Raw genomic sequence first — 23,698 nt, forward strand, 5'->3', positions numbered from 1 at the left:
CCCCCCTCACCCTGGAAAATAAACACTTGTTGTCTGAGTGGCCAGCGCCACTTCCGAAGGGGCAGGCTGGCCAGGCTAGAGGCTCAGAAACGGGCCTGAGCCCAGCTTTGAGCAAAGGCCTTTGCCCAAGATGCATGCAGAAAGGCCTGTGGGTCAGGCTGCCCCAGAACTCAGCCCCTCTACAGCACACCACCCAAACGGGGCTTACCGGGTGCATTCACTCCCTGTGCACCTTAGGGCTCATCTTTGCACGTGAAGGAGCTGAGAACAGCTAGGGATGCCAGGGAACCCCCTTCCACACTTGCTGGGGGCTGCAGATGGACGGGCAGGGCGGGTGTGGGTGGGGGGCGTCTGCCTCCTGAGTCTCCCTTAGATGTGAGTCACAGCCTAGGCTCTAGGACCTGTCCTAGGTGCCCCTCAGGCTGCCCCGAACTGTGGGTCCCCTGGGGCCCAGGAGGCCTGGCCTGCAGCGCCCTCCCCCACAGACGGGGTGACAACATTGTTGTTCTTATACGGGGCCTTCCGCCTGGAGTTCCGGCTCCGCTAAATGGTGGGAATGAGGGTCCCAGGGACAAAGCCAGCCTGGTTCCCGCAGCCACCTCAGAATGGACGGAATCCCCATTGTGTGCGGGCGCCCTGTGCCCGCCCTCCCCTTGCCCGCGCCGGACATGCCAACAAACAGCTCATTGAGCCCGGGGGAGGGGCGCAGGAGACAACAATGTCCCCCAGCGGGCCAGGGCAGTGAGCTCAGCTGGGGGTGGGGGCTGCCATGGAGGCCGGAGGGCGATGATCTCAGCCTGGGGAGGGCCGGCCTGTGAGACAGGCTGACCCTGGCCTGGCCGCCCTGGTGAGGCTGAGAAGGGCTGACGGGGCCGGCCTCGCCCTTGCTGCCCCACCCCCTGGGCCGAGCTGGGAACTGATCGGCGCTTCTCACGCTTAAACTGCCCCCGCCTTGGGCACCCAACAGGCGCAGCAGGGGGGTCCACAGGACCCAGCAAGCCACCCCATACCCGAGGGGCTTGTGGACCCTCCCTCTAGCGGTGCCAATTCAGAAGCCCCCCTCGGCAAGGCCCAAACAGAGCTCTCCCACACCACCAGCCCACACTGGCCACAGCAGGACTTTTAGATCAAGAAGTGAATGCACTTTCTACACCCAGAACCATCTAAAGAGCAGGCAACAGCCTGAAGAGGGAGGGAGGGTCCTATCTCCGGAGGTATTCAAGCCCTTGGCTATAGAATATGGGGCTGGTCTAGGTGCCCTTGAGAGCTCACCTCACCCTGAGTTTCTAGGTTAAGGCCCCAGCTCCTTCCCTTGAGACACCTCTGGATTCCCTTTGTGGGTTTCAGGCCCGAGATCGGATGAACCTAGGCCTGATCCAATCCTTTATCCTCTTCCAGCCAGGCTTCCAGCCAGGCTGCCAGGCAGGGCCTCAGGACTCTGAGGGAAAGAGTAGGAAAGTGGCTGGGGGGTGGGGCGGAGGGGGGAGGGGTGTGGAGAGAGGTATGGCCAAAGCAGCCCCCACTCTCAGTATAGGAGCCAGGGAAGCCCTGAGGCTGGTCATGTTTGCAGGGCTCTATCTAGAAAGCCAGGGGTGGAAGAAGAGAGTGGCTCCTGGCAAGGAAAATGTGGGGCCTGTCCCAACAGGTCCTCAGGGGTCTGGCATTCTCAGGGGCCCAGCCATCTCAAGGGCAGGACCCAGGCTTCGGTGTATACCTGGCCACCAGCCACAGATGCAGAAGGCTCCTGGTTGCCTCTGGCCTTTCCTCTGTACCTCCCTGCTCCAGACCACCCTGCACCCCACTGCCAGATGGTGGCTGAACACCCTCCTTGGCTCAAGAACCCACAGGTTCCCTAAAGCCCATCAATCAAGTCCGAATTCATCTGTCTGATGGATCTCCATACCCTACCTGTCTAACCTCACGTCCAACTCTGCACACGCAAAGTCTGCTCCAGCTATACCTACTTCATTTCCACTCTGATCCTTTTCCTCTCTCCATTCCGCCTGGCAGGAATGCCCTCTCTTCTCTTTTTCTAAGTTCTGCTCCTTCTTCCAGGTCCAGTGCCTTCCCCTCACTCCCCACAAAGCCTCCCCCATCCCTCTCTGAACCCTGGTTCTGCAAATCATCACATTCCTTTTCATGACCCTCGATTTTACCCCCATGTCCCATTAGGAGCTGAATCGGATGTTCCTTTTGGCCTCACTGACCTTAGCCCAGTGCTAGGCACATGGTCGACCTCATTCACAACTGGTTGACTAATGGACCAAACTCTGGGTATGCATGTGGCCACACACACAGGCCCTGACCCAGGAAAACTAACTATGGGGGTGCACAGAGCCATGCCCCAAATGGAATGCATCTTTTGACTGCATTCTCTTCTTCTGATGGCAGTTTGATAGACTCACCCCAGGTCTCCCCAGCTTCCTTCTTACCTGGAGAAGGGTTCTGGTAACGGGGGTAAGGGATCAAGCCTCTTAGGAGAGGAGGGGAAGCAAGAGACGGGGGAGTTGGCCACGGCCACAGGGCAACACAGGGATCTCAGTGGCAGAATGACTCCAGCAATGGGAATGTTCATGATGCCCGAATAGCACTCATGAGAGTGGGGTGAATGGGCATAAAACCGGGTTGAAGCCTGTCTGTTTCTAAACTTACAGAGACAGCTGAGGCTGTTGCTGAAGCCCCTGGTGTTGGAAACCCTGAGTATTCATTTTTGCTCTGGAAATTCTCTGTGAGCTCCCAGACCTTAAATTAAGCCTGTCCCTTTGCTGCAAAGTTAGCGTGGCTGGACAGCTCCGCAGGGCTTGTTCTGAGAGCAGCAACCAGAGGGCTGGGGGCAGGAGAGGCAAAGTGACATGGACTCACAGTGGCCTAACACTGCCCAAAAACCCCTCGGGGCTGAGAGGAGGCCCAGGTCCTGGTGCCTCTCAGGCCTCTCTGGATTTCTTCCTTGGGGATGGTCTAGACCTAAGGAGAATCCTCTGGGTTGGAGGTCTTGGCTAATCACAGGCAAGGCAAGTTACTCATTAGCAAGCATCAACATGCAATTCTCATCAACTCCAGGGGAGAGTTCAACTTGGATTAACAACTGAAATACATAGTGTAGACACTGTCACAGGAAGTTCTCCCATATGTCTAACCTAAATCCTTCCTGCCACAACTGAAGCCCATTTCCTCTCATTCTGACTGTGGTGGGAGAAGGAGACAGCCGGTCACCATTCTCTGCTTAAGACCCATCACCTACTTGACCATGGCAGTCAGATTCCTCCTCAGCCTTCCTCAGGGAACAGTAACCTGCCTGCTCAGGCAGCTATTCACAGAGCTGGCACGTGTCCCCGGTTTCTTTCTCTGTGCATGAGAGTATTGAAGCACAGCACTTCCTGGTTCTGCCCTGACCCTTCCTCCCAGGGAGGCTGCAGGGGACCATGGCCCATCTGAGTAATCCCCACTCCCAGGTTCTGGGGCTGCAGAGAGGGAGAAGTGTGACCCCATCCGCTATCTCTTACTTGCTTCAAGTCCTGGGTGGCAGCTGGGATCAGAGATCAGAGGTTGTGTGGAGAAATGAGGACAGGTCAGAGTTTCTTCCAGGAGATGAGCTGTTCAGCGGAGGAAGGTGAAGTGCACGCCAAGGACCCGGAGACACGGAGGGGTCAGGTGCAGTGCTGGGCCTGGATGCTAAAGGGAGGCCAGAGCCAGAAGAGGGGAGTGAAGGCTGAGCAGGCAGGTGGGGCTGGAGAGAGCTTCCCACCTGTCAAGAGTTTACAGAGAAGAGAGGTTTCAGGGACAGGTGAGCTGTATGCTGGGGAGGGGACAAGAACAGAGGACGGTGGAGGCTAACACAGTCAGGGCAGAGGATGAGTGGATGAGAAGGAAGAAAATCCTTGGGGTAGAGAAACCAGTCCAAGATGGAGGACTGAGGGGGTGCCTGAACCTTTACTTTCAACTCAGGCTCCGCTCCCCCACCGCACCCTGTCCTTCAGTATGGCTGGCAGAAGGTTCTCTTTTGGCCCCATCACTCTCAGCAATGCCTTTGCCCTGTGCCCTCTGTTCTCTAGCCCTGTAAGCCCTCTCAGAGTCCCCTCTGTCCTGAGAGACTGGGGCAGGAGGCAAGGGCAGGCTGGGCAAGGCCTGCAGCCTGAGGGTCTCCGCACAGAGGCCTCCCTGAGCCTTCTCTCCCTTCCCCTGGGCCTCCCTCCTCACTTGCTAGGGTGGGGACAGGAAGGAGCTAGGGAAGGGGAAGCCAGGGGCTCTGGGAAAGTTGCCGTGGAGGCTGCCCTAAACCCCGGACTCCTCTGTGGCTGGAAATACCCGCTGCGTGGCTCCTGGCCCTAGCTTTCCAGGTTTCCCCTGGGTTTGGCAAATGAAGCTGGGGAGGCTGCCGGGTCACCACCAATGAAGGCCCTTGCTTACAGCCAGCAGGTCTCTACCCTGCCCCTCCACTCTCGCCTTCTTTCCTTCTAACCAGCACACAGGAGGCCTACGGAGCACTTCCTTCCTACACAGTTAAAAGAGGCTTCTCAGGTCAGGGGCCCTCAGCTGCTTCTCTCTTGGACCCTTGGTCTCTTCAGGCCAAAGCTGTTCTCACTGAGAAGGAGAGGGCTCAGTCCACAGCAGCTGCCTCAGCCTCAGGCACCATCTGCCCCGGCCTTCTGAGAAGGTAAAGGAGACAGAGTATGGGGCTAGCCTAGGCCCTCAGGCTCCTGGGAGCCTGGCAGAGAGAAGGTGGGAAGCTCTCCTGATCTCATGAGAAGGCAGAGCAGGCACTCTGACTCATGTTTAATGGTCTCACCCACTTGGACATCCTTTCCTTGGGACATTTGGGTCATCAGTCATGAACCATAAGCCAGTGGACAGCCCAGCCCAGTCTGTGTGCCCTCTTGGTGACGTGGGGAAGGCTGAGACCCCTGAGCTGCCAGGAGCCTCAATGACCGGGGCAGTTCAGAAGTTGACTTCTCCTCCTACATGCCTCTGCTCTGAAACATCACCGTGAAGGAGGAAGGGTGCCAGCTTGAGACCTACATTTGGCCCTGGCTGGAGGGTCATCTGGCCATGGACAATTGGTTCTTCCAAACCACCTCTTATCCAAACCCATTCTCAAAGCTCCAGTCTTCTCCTTCCAGTTGAGAACCATGTCACAGCCTCTTCCCACAAAAGGCCCTTCATAGGGCCTTTAACAGTGGAGGTTTTCCAGTGTCCATCTCCTTTCCATGCCCCACCTAGCTTTCCTCTCTTTGTTTCCACCCTCTGCTCCTTTGCCTCATCCTTTATAACCGTTTGCCTTCAGCTCTCCTTTTTCCTTTCTTTCCTCCTGGAACTCATTTGCAAATGCATAATCAGTCACCCTCCCAGGTGGCTATCATTATTATCCCCATTGCACATATGAGAAAACTGAGGTGTAGAGCTATAGTTAAATTACAAGTCCAAGACCCCAGGGTTGGGAAGTGCCAAGAGCCAGGTTTATGTCATGCTTATTCACTCGACTCAAGCAGAGGGTGGGTGGGGAGAGGCTCCATTCCATCTCAACCCTCCTGGGCTGCCTCGCGGAGATTCTTCTGAACTCAGCGGCTATCAGCGCCCATGCCCCACGTGCTACCCCTTCCTCCTTCTCACAGGGGCTCTCACATCTTATCATCAGCCACTGCATTCTGTTCCCCCTGTGAAGCCCCCAAATGAGTCTTCAAGGCCACCACCAAGTCATCATCTTCCTCTCTCCTCCACCCGCCTCAGGCCTGTCCTATGGGGAACCCACTCTGTCCCGCGGGAAAGACCCAGAGCAGGCAGTTCCTGGTAAGGACTCCAGAGAGAGGTGAACGCGGCCCGGCGGGGCGCCGCCTGCCGAGCGGGAATCCCGGCCCTAACCGCTGGCGCCCCTCGAGGGGAGGGGGGAGGGCGGAGGTGGTTCTGCGGCGGCATCTGTCCCAGGCGGGCGGGAAGCTGCTGCATTAAATTGTAAAATCGATTTATTGACCGGCAGGTGCGAGCAGCGGCAGATGGAGAGTAGCGCTGCTGGGGCGCATCTGCGGGGAGCGACGGCATCGATCCTGGCCCCCCTCCGAAACCCGTCGGTCCCTGGTCCTTTCACGTCGGCTCGCTCCCAACTGCAGGGCCAAGGTCCGCGAAGCTGCGGAGCCCGAGCGGCTAGAGTAGCTCGCTGCGCGCCGCCCCCCTCCCCCGCCCGCCCTCGCCTGGCCTCAGGGCCCGGGCTGCGCCCCCACGGCTGCCAGGCCCTGCCAGCCCCACTGCCCCAGTTGGCATGCGGCGGGCCGGGCTGACGCGTGGCAGCGCCCTGCGGCAGATGAGGCACGCGCCGGCCTCATTTCAATGTGAATGGATCGAATGGAGCAGCCATGTGGCAGCAACAGTTTGCAAATCTCCCCGCCTTCTGTGCAGCTCCCTGGCCGCCGCTCCCTGCACGTGGCCCCTTCCCCGCAGCGACCGCAGCGGCGCCCCTCAAGGCTTAAGCGCCCCGCCCTAGCCTGGCTAGCTCCCCCTCCCCTGGCCTGCCCGGCGGGCGCTGTAGCCCGGCCCCTATCGCGCTCCTACCTGGGTGCAGCTCGTCCCGCGGAGAACGCTGTCCCGGGGGTCGGGGTGCAAAATAGCACTGGAGGCCGGGGAGATGTGCCCTGGGGAGGGCGCGTAGGCTACCAAGTGGGGGAGGGGCCCCGAGGCTCTGCTCGGCCCGAGTCGCACCCTAATCACCAGGGGTCAGCTTGGGTGCAAGGCTGCGAGACAACCTTTGCGCCTCCGGGCCCCAGGTGCGGGTTCTGCCTGCTGGGGGGCTGTATGCAGCGGCCAAAAGGAGAGGACGGCCGAAGCCGAAGGCCCCTGGGGCGGAGGCTGTGGGCCTGCCTGAAGCCAGGCCTCGACCCTGTGGCTCCAGACGCTGGGCAGTGTTGCGGGTGCTCGTGGGGATGAGGATCTGTGGACCATCAGAGGACCCACAGTCAGTCCGGGGAAGCCCAGGTTGGTGGGACCTTGCAATCATGCCCCCTCTCCAGGGCGTGGCCGAGTGTCTGCGGAGGCGCAGGGTCGTCAGACGTCCACGTGGGTCCAACCCCACTGTGATTTGCGGCCTCTGATAGCCTCACAGTCTCATGTTCCTGGGGGCCTCCAGGACACGTGTTGGGTCTTTCCTTCCACAAGTCACGAGTGGGAGAAAAGTGGAGGAGCCCCAGTTGTGGAGCCTTCGCATTTCTATTCCCTGCCTGCAAAGCGACCCTCTCCTGCTCAGCAAATATGGGCAAAGCTGGACCCCAGCAGGTTGGAGCGCTAGTGGGTAGTCAGGGCCAAGGGCGGCGTCCTAGAGTCCTAGGGGAGTAAATGAACTTCTGGGACAGCACCGCGTAGCAAATAAGGTGCTTCATGAATGCCTTTTGATGGTGAAGAGAATTTAACCCTTTCCCCCTACAGGTCAGAGGATTTCTATCTCTGGGATCCCTTTCACGAATTCTTGACTCTGAGGGTAATGATGATACTTGTGTTTGGTCCTTGACTGTTTGCAAAGTGCTTTTGGGCACATCAGTCCGGATGTGTGTGAGGGATAGAGAGTGTTCCAGATCTACCAATATTGAGCGAGATGTCTCCTGTGGGACTGGATGTCTCCCTTGAGGGTCAGGCAAGAGCCAGATCCAGAAAAGGAGCGAGTTTTTTATGAACTCGCAGGCCAGGATTTGGGGGTGGAAGCGGACAGAGCTAGGTAGGGCTGGATGCCAGCTCAGAGGAAAGCGAGGGGGCACTCTTTGGCACCCTAGGCAGGACTAAGGGATCCGTAGAGGATGGGCATTGAACCCACTGGTCAGGATCGCTGGGAGGCAAGTCCTGGGCTCCTCCTCCCTCGGGCCTGGGGACTCCGCCTGTCCATAACCTACATTAACTCTGGAGCGCAGCCTGGGCCCATCTGCCGGCCCCCGCCCCACCTCGGTTCCCCACGCCAACCCGTTCGCGCCAGATGGTGGCTGGGAGGGGTGGCCGTGCGTGGGGGACCCCGGAGCCCGTCTCCTCACCTCACCCCTCCCCCAACCCACGCTCCCAACCTCTTGTTTCTCTTGCTTCTCCCTCAATCCTTCACCACCACCAAGTTAAAAAAAAAAAAAAAATCAGACCATGCTCGGCCTAGGCAGCTGTTGGGCTCCGCGCCGTGCCCCCCGCCCCCCGCAAGACTCCCCCGGGCCCGCGCCGCGTCCCTGCTCCCCCCAGCGCCGATCTTATCGCCCGACGACAGCCATCGCTGTGCGGGCGGGCTGACAGCTGAAGCCACAAGGCCCCCGCCGCCCTCAGCGTCGCGGAGGGAGACTGCTCCTCTGCACCCCCGACACTGAGAGAAGCCCGCCCTCCCCGGTCTAAAGCCTCCGGGGATCACGCCGGTTCCGGGAAAGCAGCTGCACTGCCGCCGCTCGGAGAAGTGGGGCCACCCGGGGGAGCCGAGAAGGCGAGACGGGTGAAGCCGCCTGAAACCCATACGAGTCCGTGCGCTTCCAGTTCCACCCTACATTTTGTCCTATGAGGAGAGGACCCGGGTCTGCCCGGCCTCAGCCCCTGGCCTCTCTGGTGGCTCGAGCCAAATCTGCAGTCAGGAGAGTTCCTCCCTGTCCCAACGGAGCGACAGGACGCGGGCCGAGGCTTGAGGCTGTTGGGGGGTGGAGAAGGTGGGCTCTGGAGCTGAGGCTAAACCCAGGTGAGGAGAGGCGCTGAAGGCGGGGCCAGACCCTTATTACCATACAGCTGAGGACGCGCCCCCCTTCTTCTACCTCGGGGACCACGCCCTCCTACCCCCAGCACGGGTACCGCGCGTCTGGGGACTGGCACGCGCTGAGCCCAGGCGGGAGGCAGAAGGGAGGAGGCACGCGCTGGACACGCCCCCCATAACTGGGGAGGGAGATGCCCACCAGGTGGAGGGGCCGAGCCCCCGAGTCTTAGATGCTTGGCCCCTCGCCTAGCACGGAGTGGCCACAGAGAGGTTAATGCGTCCTCTGGCTTCCCTGCTGCGCGCGGCGGGGTCGGGGGGGTGGACGCTCACAGGTTGGGGGCCGACGACGCCAGGGCTCCCGAAGTTCCGGGAAGGTGAAGGAGACCGGAGTCCTTTAGCACTGGTTTCGCTTTCTGAGCTTAAGCTCTTTTTACCTTCTCGAGGGCTTCAGGTAACTAACTCCGGCCGTGGTCACACCGCCGACGGGGACTCCCCCGTGTCTCCGCCCCCACGACCATCCGGGAACCACTCGCTCACCTCCCGCCCCATTCCCCCTGGCCCTCCCCCTGGCCTCCCACAGCCGGGGTCTCGGCCTGTATCCACGCGACTGCGGAGAACTGGTCACCTCGGCACGCGCTGAGCTGGGGGACCCAGGGGCTGAGAGCGGCACAGAGGGGCGGGGACCTGTGCCTGACTGGCTGGCTGGGAGGGGGGAAGGCGGGGGCGGAGGCCCCCTCCGGGCGGCGCTGGGGCTGTAACAGCAAGAGGCCCGAGGGGAGGGGAGAGTGACCACGAGTCTGAGTGACAGGCGGGTGAAGAGAAGAGCCAATATATATAAGGAAAGCTCCCGAGAGCGCAGGTTTCAGTAGCGGCGCTGAGCGCAGGCTGGGAACGCGAGGCCAAGAGCTGCAGCTCAAGCCGCCTCAGTGCAGTGTACCCGGACACTAGCCTGCTTACAGCCTCAGGATTAGTCCGAGGACACGTCCTCCGCGCGGCCGCCACCCAGCCGCCCTCACCTGGATTACCTACCGCGGCAGTTGGAGCGGAGCTAGCCAGAAGGAGAGGCGGGAGGAAAAACCCGAGCGGAGCCTGGCTTTTCAGGGACCCCTCCGGCGGTTGGACGCGCGGGAAAGGTTCACGACCGGCGGGTGGAGAGCGCGACGCCCCAGGGAATGGCAGCCGCAACCCGTAGCGCCTCTGGCTGGGCGCTACTGCTGCTGGTGGCACTTTGGCAGGAGGTAACTTCCCGCGCCCCCTCCGCCCCCTCCCACCGTGCCTTGGGCCTGAGCCCCTGGCGTCCACCGAGCTGACCGCTCTCCTTCTTCCTTCCCTCGGTCCCTGTGCAATAGCGCGCGGCCGGCTCGGGAGTCTTCCAGCTGCAGCTGCAGGAGTTTGCCAACGAGCGCGGCGTACTCGCCAGCGGGCGGCCGTGCGAACCCGGCTGCCGGACCTTCTTCCGTGTCTGCCTTAAGCACTTCCAGGCGGTCTTCTCTCCCGGGCCCTGTACCTTCGGCAGCGTCTCCACGCCTGTGCTGGGCACCAACTCCTTCGCCGTCGGCGACGACAGTAGCGGCGGGGGACGCAACCCTCTCCAACTGCCCTTCAATTTCACCTGGCCGGTGAGCACAGCCTGGGCGCCCTGGGAGGTCACGGAAGCCGAGAGAAGGGGTTTCCCTGGGACCAAAGCCTTCTCCCTAGATTGCCTCGCTCCCCTCCAAAAAAAGGGGGGGCACTCTCTTCTGATCCTTCTTTCCGACTCTTTCCTGGGACCTCACCCTCTTGTAGGCTCTCACCAGTCTCTCTCTTCCCAGTTCTACGCTCCATCTTCTCCCAGCGCTAGGGATACGATTTTCATCACCTACAACCCCGGCGCGTGCTCCATCTCAGAAAGACTCCCGTGTACATTCCCTCATCCCTCAACTCTCCTCCTACCCGGGGTTCTCTCGCCTTCCTAGCTCGCGCGCGATGCTGAGTGCAGACCCGTTACATAGACCCGGGCGCAGTAACTGTATCCTGCAATTAGATTAATTAAACCGGCTGCCGAAAGGCACCCCCACCATCCCCTGTTCATCTCGCTCTCTCTGTCTTTCCCCGCCCCCTCTTTTCCGTTCCCAGGGTACCTTCTCACTCATCATTGAAGCTTGGCACGCGCCAGGAGACGACCTGCGGCCAGGTGAGTAGCTCGCTCCGCGGCCACAGGGGGGCGACACGGCGCAGCGCCGAAAGAGTTAATCTGTAATAGGCGGGGGAAGTGCGGGGTGGGGGCGTGGGGGGCAGGACGCTTAGCTAGGCCGGGAGCTGCGCCCCGCGCTGGACGCTCGGATTCCGCCCGCTGCCTGGACTCTGAGCACAATTGCGTTTCCTGCGGGTTATTTTTGGCGTGGGAACGCGGGGAGCACGGCGGTGAGAAAGGCCGAAGCTGCCAGCGCCGCTGACGGGCCCCTTCCTGTATTTTACACCTTTCTCGAATTCCGCTCCTTTGGAAAGGGAATAATGGCTTTGGGATGTTGTTCTGACACAGAGGAAAAGGATATTTCAGCAGCACAACAATTCTCACTTTGCAAAGGAAAAAGAAAAGCATTACCCATCTCTGAGGGCAGAACCCCTGAATGGGCACCAGAGGACCCCTTGCTCCCAGGGTCCTCAAAGGCCTGGAGAGCTTTTCTTTTTCTTTTTTCTCCCCCCCACCACCCCATTTTGACCTCTTTTCCTCTTTCCCCTGCCTATCTGCCTCCAGAACATTGGGATATCTTAACATCCTTCTATTGTCCCCTTTTTGAATGGTATCAGGCCCTCTGCACATGCACACACAGAGCAGCTAAGCAGTGGGACACTTGGGTTCCTCTGGCCTGCGTTTGCTGGCAGGTGGGGTCATCTGGACAACTGGTTTGATCCAGCAGTTGCTGGCACCCTTGGGGACTGGCTGCCCTTCCTTGACCTGGCCCTCTGCCCCTTCAGAGGCCTTGCCACCAGACGCGCTCATCAGCAAGATCACCATCCAGGGCTCCCTAGCTGTGGGCCAGAACTGGTTACCGGATGAGCAGACCAGCCCTCTCACAAGGCTGCGCTACTCTTACCGGGTCATCTGCAGTGACAACTACTATGGGGACAGCTGCTCACGGCTATGCAAGAAGCGCAATGACCACTTCGGCCACTACGTGTGCCAGCCAGATGGCAGCCTGTCCTGCCTGCCCGGCTGGACTGGGGAGTACTGCGAACAGCGTAAGCAGCCAAGCTCCCACCTGCTTGGAGGGGGGTCCCCGGAACAAACACAGTGGCATCTTTTCGGCAGCAGCCTGCCTCCCTTGGAGAGCAGGTCTGGGCTGTCCACTAACTGGGCCTCAGTAACAGCTGGGGATGCTTAGGATGGGCTTGGACTCTGCCCTCCCTCTTCTTAGTGCTCCTCCCCATGGTGCTAAAGCCCACAAAGACCCCATAATTGCATTCCATCCAGCCTGGATTCTCCTTCCCTGTGCCATCATTTCTCTTTAAGACATCAATGGCTCCTCTGGGAAGCCAGGAGTGGGAAGTGAGCCCAGGAGAGCTGGGGGGCACCCCCAGGGCCAGGAGAGGGAGAGTGGGACTTCAGAGTCGTTGTCATCCCACCCTCACCCAGGGCCGCTTTCTCTCCTCAGCTGTCTGTCTTTCGGGCTGTCATGAACAGAATGGCTACTGCAGCAAGCCAGCAGAGTGCATGTGAGTAGTGGACAGGAAGCGGTGACGGGGGGGAGCCGTCCCCTGTCCAGGCCCTCACCTCACCCTCAGCTTCTCTTTTGTTCTACAGCTGCCGCCCAGGCTGGCAGGGCCGCCTGTGCAATGAATGCATACCCCACAACGGCTGTCGCCATGGCACCTGCAGCACCCCCTGGCAATGCACTTGTGATGAGGGGTGGGGAGGCCTATTCTGTGACCAAGGTGAGTCAGGGCAAAGAGAGGGGACGGAGAGCTGGGCAGGGCATGGGAACCAGAGTTGTCACCTGGACCCTTCCTACTCGATGACTGCTGAGTCGGCTTTCCCATTATCCTTCAAGGAGCTTGGGATTGTAAGGATCTTAACAACTGGCTTAGAACGAGATGGTGGGTCCTTCTTCCTTAGGTGCTGGGGAGGAAGGGTGGCTGGAGAAGCCAGGAGGGTGACAGGTTGGCAGCCTGAAGCTTGCACTCATAAATTCGGGCAAGTCCAGAGAGAGGGATGCCGGGCTCAGTTCCTCTTTCTACCTTGTAGTTACCTATTAACCCCCTAAGTGTTTGCTTACCTACCAGGGCTGTTTGAGCAGCTCTCCCCTAAACAGCTGTCTGGTGAGGTGTGCCCACTGGCTGCCCTGAGGCTGTGGGTGAGCTGGGCCTCTGGGCGGAGTGACATCTAACCGCCTTCTCGGTGGGGCAGAAACAGCCTCCCTTGTTTCCCCCAGTAGCACTTGCCAGGCAGCTGCCCAAGCCCACAGTCTTCCTGGTGTTCAGGGGGCTGGTCACTCTTCTGGCTGCACTGGGGTCTGCCAGCCCCAGTGATGGGGGAGGGGGCCTTTTTTTCCTTCATCCTCAGAGCCAGCTGCAGCACGTGCCTCCCATTTTCAGGGTCAAATGGGGTGGCTGCTGCCATGGAGACACCAGCACAGGCCTGGGTAGGGTGGGCAGGATGCTTGCCAGGGTAGAAAGGACCTGCCTGGGCCCTGACTTGCTGGCAACAAGGGGCTTGGAATTCAGCCCCTGTATTCTTCGTATGTGTGTGTGTGTGTCACTTTCTCCCCACTGCAACACACACACACACACACACACACACACACACACACACACACACACACACACACACACACACACACACACACACACACACACACACACACACACACACACACACACCTGGTTCCTGCCCTCTCTCTTTCCTCTCACCACATTTGCTCCCAGGTGACACAGTCATATACTCATCTTATTCAAACAGAGCCCTTACAGTCCCTGTATTTGCTCTGTCTGGTTTTCCCTCCCTGTCCTTCCCAAATAAGAAAACAAATACTTATATTTCAAAATACCCTCGTAACGCATTTCCCTTTAAAAAACGCCTAGCAACCACTTATCCTGGCTCTCGCCTCCCCTCTACTCTTTCCACCTGTTAAAATTGTAGCCCCTTTCCAGGCTTACCTCAGCTGCCCCTCCTCCACGAAGCCTTTTCTGACTTCCTCCTCAACATGTGGTCTTGCTGTGCCTCCTCTTCTTTACCTTTATTCTCCCCTGGCTGCAGTGCTTGTGAGCTTACCTTTGGGCAGTTAACTGTGTCCAACTGTGTTTTTTCAACTTTGATTGATTGTACTCCTCAGATGTGGTTCTAGGTGCTTCAATATACCCGATTTCACTGGGGAAAGAGGAAGGGTATTTGGGCCCAGAAGACTTTGAGTTGAAGCCTCTGGGCCAAACATGGACAGTGAACTTGCACTTCAAGGAGCCTGGAGGTTGAGACCACTCTTTGGCTCTGCTCAGCCAGTCGGTTCCTGTCTCCGCAGATCTCAACTACTGCACCCATCATTCCCCGTGCAAGAATGGGGCGACGTGCTCCAACAGTGGGCAGCGGAGCTATACCTGCACCTGTCGCCCAGGCTACACTGGCGTGGACTGTGAGCTGGAGCTCAGCGAGTGTGACAGCAACCCCTGTCGCAATGGAGGCAGCTGTAAGGTGAGGCCTAGGCCAACGCAGGAAGGCAGAGTTCTGGGCAGGCGGTGCCCAGGCATCCCCACCCCAGGCGGCCAGTGGATGTGCACCCGTGGGCAGGCATTGTGGGCAGGTGGGGCCTAGCCCCCCGCCAGGAATCCCTGCCCCCAAGGGTCTGACTTTGGCCCCTTTCTGCTCTCTTTCCAGGACCAGGAGGACAGCTACCGCTGCCTGTGTCCCCCGGGCTACTATGGCCTGCACTGCGAACACAGCACCTTGAGTTGTGCTGACTCTCCCTGCTTCAATGGGGGCTCCTGTCGGGAGCGCAACCAGGGGACCAGCTATGCCTGTGAATGTCCCCCCAACTTCACTGGCTCCAACTGCGAGAAGAAAGTGGACAGGTGTACCAGCAATCCGTGTGCCAATGGTGCGTCCTGTTGCCTTGCTAACCTGGTGGACTGGCCCTGGGGCCAAGAGAACTTTCTGGTGAGGGAGGGTCAAGAGAGGAGAGAGGCCTTGTCTGTCACTCTGGGCAGGCTGAGACGGACCCCCATCTGCTCTGGATGGTGAAGAGCTTGCTTGATCACCTGGGTGGCTTTGGAAGAGGAGCAGGTTAGCAGTGGGTGCAGGCCTTTGGAGATGGAGCAGTATGCACCCTGCCTGGCTTCCATTCCTATTCCCATGTCCTGACCTGGCTGGGGTGGCCTCTGACCCTCCCCAGGAAGTCCTGGGCTAGAGAGAGGGACCTTGGAGGCCTCGTGTCCCTCCTTGAAAGAGGCTAGCATGGTGAGGGCCCTGCCCCTGGAGGCCTCACCTCGCCCCACGGCTACAGTGAGCCTGGCACAGCATAAGGCGTCTGGAATGTTCAGCATTTTGGGGGGCACCAAGCATGTTGGTTATCTTTGTCTCCTTGGTCTTCTGGTGACCCTCTGTGAGGCAGGCAGACAGCACCGTGCAGGAGAGAAGCCTTAGGAGTGGCAGAGGGATTGGAAGGGCTGAGATGGAATCTGCTCTCCGGCTAATCACTTAGTTAACTCCCCGGAGCCAGTTTCTTCATCACTGAATGGGAAAATATAGAACCCGTCCTCTGTCTTTCATGTTGTGAAGATTAAACAATAACAGATCTATCTGAGCATTTACTGTACACCAGGCATGTGCTCTTGCCTTCATGTATCACCTTACCTAACCTTCAGAGATCTCCTATAGAGGAGACAGCATTCTACTCCAGTTTAACAAATGAGGAAATGAGGCTTAGAAATAAAATAAAGCAACGGGTGCCAAATCCCCAGCTAGAGAGAGACAGCTGAGATTCAAACCCAAGCACACCTGTTCGATTCTACTGTAAAGCTCTGTAAGGTGCTGGTAGTTCTTATACATGAGCCCACTGAGGCATAGAGGACCAGGCTCACCCTCAACTGCAGGTCTCCTGACTCTTTGTGCAGAGCTCTTTGTACTGGGATCTGTGACTGCTGGCCGGGTTCCTGGACGACCTCGGTTCCCGGGGTGGGGCACCCTCTGCACCGGTGGTGGGGGCGTGGGGTGGGGTCCAAGGAGGTTGCTGACTTGTGGCCCACGTGTACCCACAGGGGGCCAGTGCCTGAACCGAGGTCCAAACCGCATGTGCCGCTGCCGTCCTGGATTCACAGGCGCCCACTGTGAAATCCACATCAGCGACTGTGCCCGCAGCCCTTGTGTCCACGGCGGCACTTGCCGCAACCTGGAGAACGGGTTCGCGTGCACCTGCCCTGCTGGCTTCTCTGGCCGGCGCTGCGAGGTGCGGATGCCCACCGACGCTTGTGCCTCGGGACCCTGCTTCAATGGGGCCACCTGCTACGCCAGCCTCCCCCCGGACAACTTCGTCTGCAACTGCCCCTACGGCTTTGTGGGCAGCCGCTGCGAGTTCCCCATGAGCATGCCCCCCAGCTTCCCCTGGGTGGCCGTCTCCCTGGGCGTGGGACTGGTGGTGCTGCTGGTGCTGCTGTGCATGGTGGCAGTGGCAGTGCGGCAGCTGCGGCTCAGGCGGCCCGACGACGGCAGCAGGGAGGCCATGAACAACCTGTCGGACTTCCAGAAGGACAACCTGATCCCCGCCGCCCAGCTCAAGAACACAAACCAGAAGAAGGAGCTGGAAGTGGACTGTGGCCTGGACAAGTCCAACTGTGGCAAACAACAGAACCACACACTGGACTATAATCTGGCCCCAGGACCCCTGGGGCGGGGGATCCTGCCCGGGAAGTATCCCCACAGTGACAAGAGCTTAGGGGAGAAGGCGCCACTGCGGATACACAGGTGAGCAGCACCCGGAGGCCCGGGGCTCACCAGGGACCCCCTCACGGTACTGCCTGGGCTCCCCCAGGACAGGTGGGAGGCTAGCACCAGGCCCTTGACTGCTGTTAAGCAAACAGGGGCTCTTGCTGCTGACAGGAGGATGCTCCGACAAGATTTCTGCCAGGCTCCCTTTGTCCCTCCTTCCCATTCACTCGTTCATTCGCTCACAGATGTCAAGTGTCCACACTGTGTCCCTTGTGACCCCCATCTTCCCACGGCATGGCTTGCCTCCAGTGGCAAACTGGCCTTTTCCAGGCCTTAGACCCTCTGGGAAGGTTGGGGTCCTGTGGCTCTCTTAAGGCCTGTAGCTAACTGTCTGCCAGGCTAGCACTGGGCATCCCCAGTCCCCGTGTCTTCTCCCAGAGTCACCTCTGCCAGTTCCCTTTGGCTCTCCAGGGTCCAGGTTAGCGCCCCACCTCCCTCCAGCCCTCTCTTCATCTCTCCCTCACCGGCCTGTCTTGTGTTCCCTCAGTGAAAAGCCAGAGTGTCGGATATCAGCGATATGCTCCCCCAGGGACTCCATGTACCAGTCTGTGTGTTTGATATCAGAAGAGAGGAACGAATGTGTCATTGCCACAGAGGTGAGTGCTAGGCTCTCCTTCCCTTCTAGCATGTTCCCTCCTGCCTTTAGGGGATGAGAAAGTGGTCCGGTTACTCTTGACCTTAGGGGCTGCTCCTGAAGGGTGGGTCGGAACCCCTCCTTGGCAGGCTGGGTTCAGTGGCTCTCGGATCCCTGCTGGCCTCGTTGCCACAGAGGGTGTGAAACAGGAGCCGTGGTGGTGAGCCAGCCCGGTCTCTTCCTGCTGTGTTAGTGCTGGGCTGGGCGGCCATGGCACCCGGCCAGCTCCCAGGCGCTGCTTCCCAGCTGCTGGTGGGTGAGGGTGGTTGCCTTGTGCCCCTCCTGCCCCTGCTCACTGGCTTCCTTCACTGGCCCACCTCATGAGCACAGTCTTCCAGGCATGTGTATGTGTTGGGGGCAGAAGACTGGGAGGGCTTTCCCACCTCCTCTTCACCCCACCTGCCTCACTGGCTTCTCTCAGGGAGGCCCAGGGCAGCCATGGAGGGAGTGCTTGTACCCCAGGGTAACCCACTTTTCTGCTCTCCACATGCTCCCCAGGTATAAGGCAGGAGCCTCCCCAGGACATCCCAGCTTTGCCCCAGCAGCTGGACCTTCCTTCTGCATTGTTTACATTGCATCCTGGATGGGACATTTTTAATATGCAACGTGCTGCTCTCAGGAGGAAGAGGGAATGGCATGAACTGGACAGACTGTGAACTTGCCAAGAGATGCAGTACCCTTCCACATCTTTGGGTGTCTGTCTGGCATCAGATTGGCAGCCACGCCAGCCAGGGGAACAGAGGAGAGGAGAGGTGCCACTTGGACCCGCCCTGCCAGCAGTGGCCTTCAGAGGGCTCCTTTGGGGCTCTGGCCTATTTTCCAGAGAGAGTGGCAGTGGCCCCGTGGGGCCTGGAGCTGCTGTGGCCTCCACTGGCATCTGTGTTTCCAAAAGTGCCTTGGCCCAGGCTCCATGGCGACAGCTGGGTCCAAATCAGAGAGGAGAGAGGAGGCCAGTAAGGGCAGGGCCGTCTGTGGGCCAGGAAACCATCTGGTGCAGCTCTTGGCAGGAGTGTCCCTGCAGGTGAGGTGAGCGCCCTGAGAGGAGCGGGAGAAGCATTTTCTGCCCGTGCCTCCAGCCGCTGCACGTGGGCCTCGCTCCTAACACCGTCCCTGCCTCTCCCTGGCCCAGGCTCTCTGGGGAAGGATACTGGTAAGCCTTACCTGGCTTCCATAGCCTCTGGCCCTGGGTGCCTTGGGCTCCTGTGAGCAGATAGGTGGAGGGCCTGCCCCTCTTCCCAGCCAGAGGCAACAGGCCTAACTGGGGAGCTCAGGGCAGTGATGATGGAAATTCCAGTGAGGGAGAAATTGGGTGCTGTCGCCACCTAGGACCTTTCCTTCCTCAAGCCCATTCCTAAGGCCTCGAGCCTGGGCTCCGCCCACACCCACTACTGCCCCCAGACTACCCTTGAAGCCGATCTTCAGAAATCAATAATATGAGTTTTTATTTTGTTTGTTTTTTTTTTTGTAGTTTATTTTGGAGTCTAGTATTTCGATAATTTAAGAATCAGAAGCACTGACCTTTCTACATTTTATAACATTATTTTGTATATAATGTGTATTTATAATATGGAACAGATGTGTACAGGAGTTTAGTACTTCTTGGGTCCTGTCTTTGTGATGGCAGAGTGGGAATCCTTCTGACTCCCCTTTTCATATTGCTGCCGGCTGCCCCCCACACCCCTGGCACCTGGGAGCACTTGGACTTGGCCTGCTGTGCTCTAGGCCCTTGTCCTCTTCTAGTTCTTGGGGAACCTGGCCTCACCCATTTAGTCCCCAGCCTGGGCCAGCCTCCTCTGTCTTATGTCTTGAGGTTGGCTGCAGCCCCCCTTCCCCCTCATGCTCCCACCATTCCTTGGCGGTTATGCCCCCTGACCTGAATCTATCCCCCTTTTCTCTCTTCAAGCCTGAAAAAGCTTACGGACACCCCAGTCAGCCTGGGGGATACAGGAATTTGGGGGAAGGAGACAAACCTGCCCGTTTTCCTCTTTTCAAAAGGATTCTCTTGTCAGAGAGCGGGGTGTCTGAACATGATGACATCTGGCCTCTTCCTCCTGCTATTGCAGGGTTTTAGATGGACTGGCACCCTGCTCATTTTTAAGCCCCGGCAGGGCACTGGTCTTTGTGCCAGGGGGATCTGCCTCGGGTCTCTCCTCCTTGCAGCTGGGCAAGAGAGCTGGCTCTGGGCGCCTGGTCTGCCCGGAGCTGCTAGAGTTGGTTGAAGACTGTAGAGAGGGGAGGAGGAAGAAGAGGGAGGCTTCCCTGAGCCCGGGTTTCTCTGGCTGAGGCACTACTGAGAGAGTTTCCAGTCTCTACTTCATGGCTAGCTTCCTCTAAGGCGTAAGATGGTCCCTAGGGTGCCACAGTCTTCTCTCTACAGCCACAAAAATACCCCATGGAGAGCAAGTGATGAAAAAATGAGCCATCGACAAAAAGCTGAGCAGATGCTCCCAGCTCTCAGCCCATCCAGTAAAGCAAAATAGACCCAGCAGATGCCCCCAGTGGAGTCCAAGTATATGCAGCGCTACTTGCCTCCCTTTTCCTCTCTCCCTGACACATAGAGCATGCCCGCCCCTAATCTGGGTGCTTATGCCAGAGACAAGGGAGCAAGAGACCTAGGCTCATCCACACTCACCCAAGTGCACACGTTCCACGCCTCACCCATTGCTCCCTGGTCCCCTCACTGCACACACAGGGTATCAAACAGGAAAGCATTCAGGGAACCGTTCCCACAGCCTGAGCCGGCAGCAGGGGGAAGAACAACACGACCTCACTCTTCCTGCCCAAAATGAAACAGGAAAGCAGCTCCCGGGCCCTGGGGGGCGGGGGAAACTGGGCTGGGACACGAAGGCGAGATGACGAGGCTCCCATGTGGGGGACAGGTAGGACACCCGCGGGTCTGCACGTCCACACCACCAGGCTGTGCTGGGCTGCACAGGCTGCCAGCTCCTCAGAGAAGAGAGCCCTGGAGGGGAGCTGGCTGGCTAAACCCACTCACCGGCTCTGATACCACGCCAGCTTTCTGGGAAAAGAGGGGATCCCTTCACAGACTTGGTCTGGGCAGCTCCAACCTGTAGCTTGTGCCAGGTTCCACCTCTAGTGACATGGCAAAAGCTGGGCCAGGCACTTGGGGTGTGAACAGGCCACAGTGGAAGCGCTTCTCTCTCCAGGATTTCCAGGTCACTCCCTGAGGGTCCAGCCCCTTCTCATAGGTAAGGTACCCAAGACTTTCCTGATGGAGTGTGCAGGTGTACAGGAGAGGTCCTAGGCTTGGCAGAAACAAGGCCAGATGATAGCTCTAGACTCACCGTGAAGTGCTCTCCCTGGCTTAGCAAATACCCATATTTAATCTGCACTGGTATTTCATAAGAGAATTCAGAGCATAGCAGTTCCTTAGCCTGGAAGCAGTGCCCTGTCTAAAGGACAAGTCTGACCCCACGGTGACCGCCAGCTCTGAGGACAGCTGCTTTTCCAGAGCCCACTGGCTGGTAACCACCTGGATATCACTGTGGGGCGTGAGGCAGGGAGAGGCTGTGAAGAATGCCTTTATGCTGCTGGCTCAGCTAGGGGTCCCTCTCCTGCCTCAGGGCCAGACTGGTCAGGGATAGAAAAAAAAGGACAGTGGTTCCTACCTCCCCCCATCCCGGGCTAGATAAGGCCACTAGGTCACTAAACTCAGGTCGCGCGGACGCTCCACCTCTCACGGGGACCCACAGAGCTCTCCCCTCCCTGCCGCTTTCCCCGCCTCTCCCCGCGGGTCCGCAGTTTGGCGACCCAGCCCTCCACCCCACGTGGCCCGCCGCATTCCGGGAAGGGATGGAAGTGATTCACTCAGGGAACTGTGAGTGTCCCTTCCCGGGGAGAGGATGCGCCTGGGAGGTCCCAGCGGCCTCCCTCAGGCGGCCGCGCCCTCCCTCGCGCCCAGGGCGCACAGCACAGCCGGATCCCGGCGGGCCTGGAACCCCCAGCGGCGGCGGAAGAGGCAAGTGCGACGCGCTGGCCCGGGTCAGCCCTCCACCTGCCGTCGCCCCGGGCGCCCCGGAGGTCCCGCGGCTCCCCGCGCCCCGCACCCCCACCCCGGGCTCTTTGTTACAGCCCGACTTCCTGTTTGCGGCCTCCCGACCCCGGCTCACTTCCCGGGCCGGGAAGCCACCGAAGGCCGCGAGTTTCTCGGAGACTCCGCGCCCGCTCGGCTCCGCCTCCTGCAACCCCGAATCCCACCCACGGCCTGGGATCCCGCGCCGGGCCGCTGCCGCGGGAAGCCGGCGTAGCTGGCGGGCCTGCGGGCGGGACCGCCCGGGCCCCATTGCCCAGCACCAGGGGGCGCTGCGCGGCCGCGGGGCTGCTCCCGGACCGGGACCGCCGTCACCCCGCAAGGCACGGGGTCAGCCCTTCTTGGCCCTGGGGGCCACCGGGACGATCCGGAGAGGGAGCAGCCGGACGCGAGTTCAGTGATAGTCTTTGTCGCGCAGAGCTCTCTCCGGCCCCCGGGCCCCTAAGCAGAGGGAGTAAACTGGAGAAAGCTCAGAGCGATGCTTTCCCCTAAATATGTTAGAGGGTGTCCAGAGAAGCGGCCCATTACCAAACTCTGAGCTGTCGGTGCAGCCAACGCCCTCCCCACCCCGCGGTCCTCTGCGCCCTCCCATCCCAGCCCGCACCTTGAATGGAAGGGAACCGGGTTTGAGTTGGGAGGCTGAAGCTCCCTTTTAGCACCACCTCTCATTGCCAGGTGACCTGGGACAAGTCCATCCATTTCTTCATTCCTTCCGCACTGATTGAACACCTTTTATATGTCAGGCATCGGCGATGACACATGGTCTCTGCCCAAGGAAGCTGGCCGTCTAGTTAATTATCTTTAACCTCTCAGAGGATCATAATACTTCTTGCACGTTACTATGAGGTTGAAATGAGTTAGTGTATGAAAAACTATTTGTGAGCAACGAGTCCCCCCCCCCCCACAGGTTGTTTAATCCTTAAATTTATGCCAGCAAACAACTTTCGGGAGCTTTCACAATCCAGCTCACAGAATGGGGGTGGGCTGGAGAGGAGCCTGGAGTCTGGCTGGATAGTCCCAGCAGTAGCCCTAGGACCAAGAAGGCAGCTGAGATGCCGGCTTGCCTCCACCATTTCTTCTCTTTGTGTCCCTGTCTTTAAGGAGCACCACTAGTCTAGGTCAACCTCCTCTGATGTGGGGAGTAGTGGAAGGGAGACCCAGGCTGTGGGAAGTGACAGCAGGACCCCAAGTCCTCAAGAGTCCCCATCCCCTTGGAGATCCGCCACAAGTGGCTTTTGGCCCTAGTGGGCTCAGCACGTTCCCTTCATCCCCAAAGACCCTCTCAGGCCATGATGCAGGGTCCAAAAAAAGCCAGCTGTGGCTACGGTCAGACACAGGGTAACTAGCATCTCAGGAGTCTGGATTTAGCAACAGGTCGGCTCTGGGCCCAAGGCTGTCCTGTGTCATGGCACCCCCTGCAGGGCAGAGCCAAAGCCCTGCCAGGCATGGCCAGCTGTCTATCTCCAGTGATCCCTCCTCCTGACTCAGGTTGGAGGCAAAGAAGGCCCTGGGGGTAGGCAGACAGGTGTGTGCCACTGCACCTGTCAGAGGATTGTTTTCCCTTTCCCACAGGGGCAGATGTCTGGGCCAGGCCCGTCCTACTATGCCTGGACTGTTCAGTTTCACCTCCACCAGTGACTCCCTTCACTCAGGGAGTCCTCTTCTAACTCTCTGATAAAAGAGATCCAAAAAGTTCTGGTATCTGCCCATTTGCAGTGGGCCCCTGGGGATGGTGTCCTAGCTGCTGTCATTTAAGGGGCTTTACCTCCTTGGCTCTCAGAGTCTGCCTCCACAGTCAGGCCCATTTTGTGCAGTCATACTTCTCCACATGGGCTGTTTTTCTAGGTTCTCTTATAAAGCCAGGTCCTACCACACTCCAGCATTTCTGTGGGGTCTGATGTTCGACTTTGACTCCATGGGTCTCCCCTCTGTGCAGCCCTGTCACTCCACTGAAGTGCTCCCCACTGCAGTTCTCAGCCCTGAGCCAGCCACTTCCTGCCCCCACAGACTACGCCTTTCTTTCTCCCTGGAATTGGGAGAGGGGCCCCACCATCCCAATGTTCTGTTGGAACCCTGGTCCCTCGCCTTCCAGGACCAGGCCTGAGGTCAGCTGTGTCTTCCTCCCTCCTCGGCAACTAGAAATGGGCAAGGAGCCAGATTTTCCCACTATACCATGCACCCCTCTGCCAGGACGTGAGTGAACCCTTACAGTCCCTGCTTTTGTGGGCAGGGGACCAAGTAGTCTTCCCCACCTTGGCTCTGGATTCAATTGGTATAACCAGCAGAGCAGTTGTCTTCTCTTCTCTCCCTCTTCTGAGGTGGACTGTATCAAGGCATTCAGCTACTCCTTCCCATACTTTTGCCAGAGAACTGGTG

General features: G+C 59.0%; 1 protein-coding gene across 1 annotated transcript; it reads left to right on the plus strand.

Moving 5' to 3' along the window:
- The first annotated feature begins 9,855 nt into the window (after positions 1–9,855).
- DLL4 (delta like canonical Notch ligand 4) lies at positions 9,856–21,723 on the plus strand. Its single transcript, XM_060096080.1, has 12 exons — positions 9,856–9,921; positions 10,033–10,302; positions 10,799–10,856; positions 11,642–11,905; positions 12,319–12,379; positions 12,468–12,598; positions 14,179–14,348; positions 14,532–14,751; positions 15,911–16,613; positions 17,125–17,233; positions 19,432–19,495; positions 21,194–21,723. The coding sequence occupies exons 1-12, from the start codon at positions 9,856–9,858 to the stop codon at positions 21,721–21,723; spliced, it is 2,646 nt and encodes an 881-aa protein (XP_059952063.1).
- The last annotated feature ends 1,975 nt before the right edge of the window (positions 21,724–23,698 follow it).

This window comes from Mesoplodon densirostris, chromosome 4, assembly GCF_025265405.1.
Source record: "Mesoplodon densirostris isolate mMesDen1 chromosome 4, mMesDen1 primary haplotype, whole genome shotgun sequence".
In the NCBI taxonomy this organism is placed as follows: domain Eukaryota; kingdom Metazoa; phylum Chordata; class Mammalia; order Artiodactyla; family Ziphiidae; genus Mesoplodon; species Mesoplodon densirostris.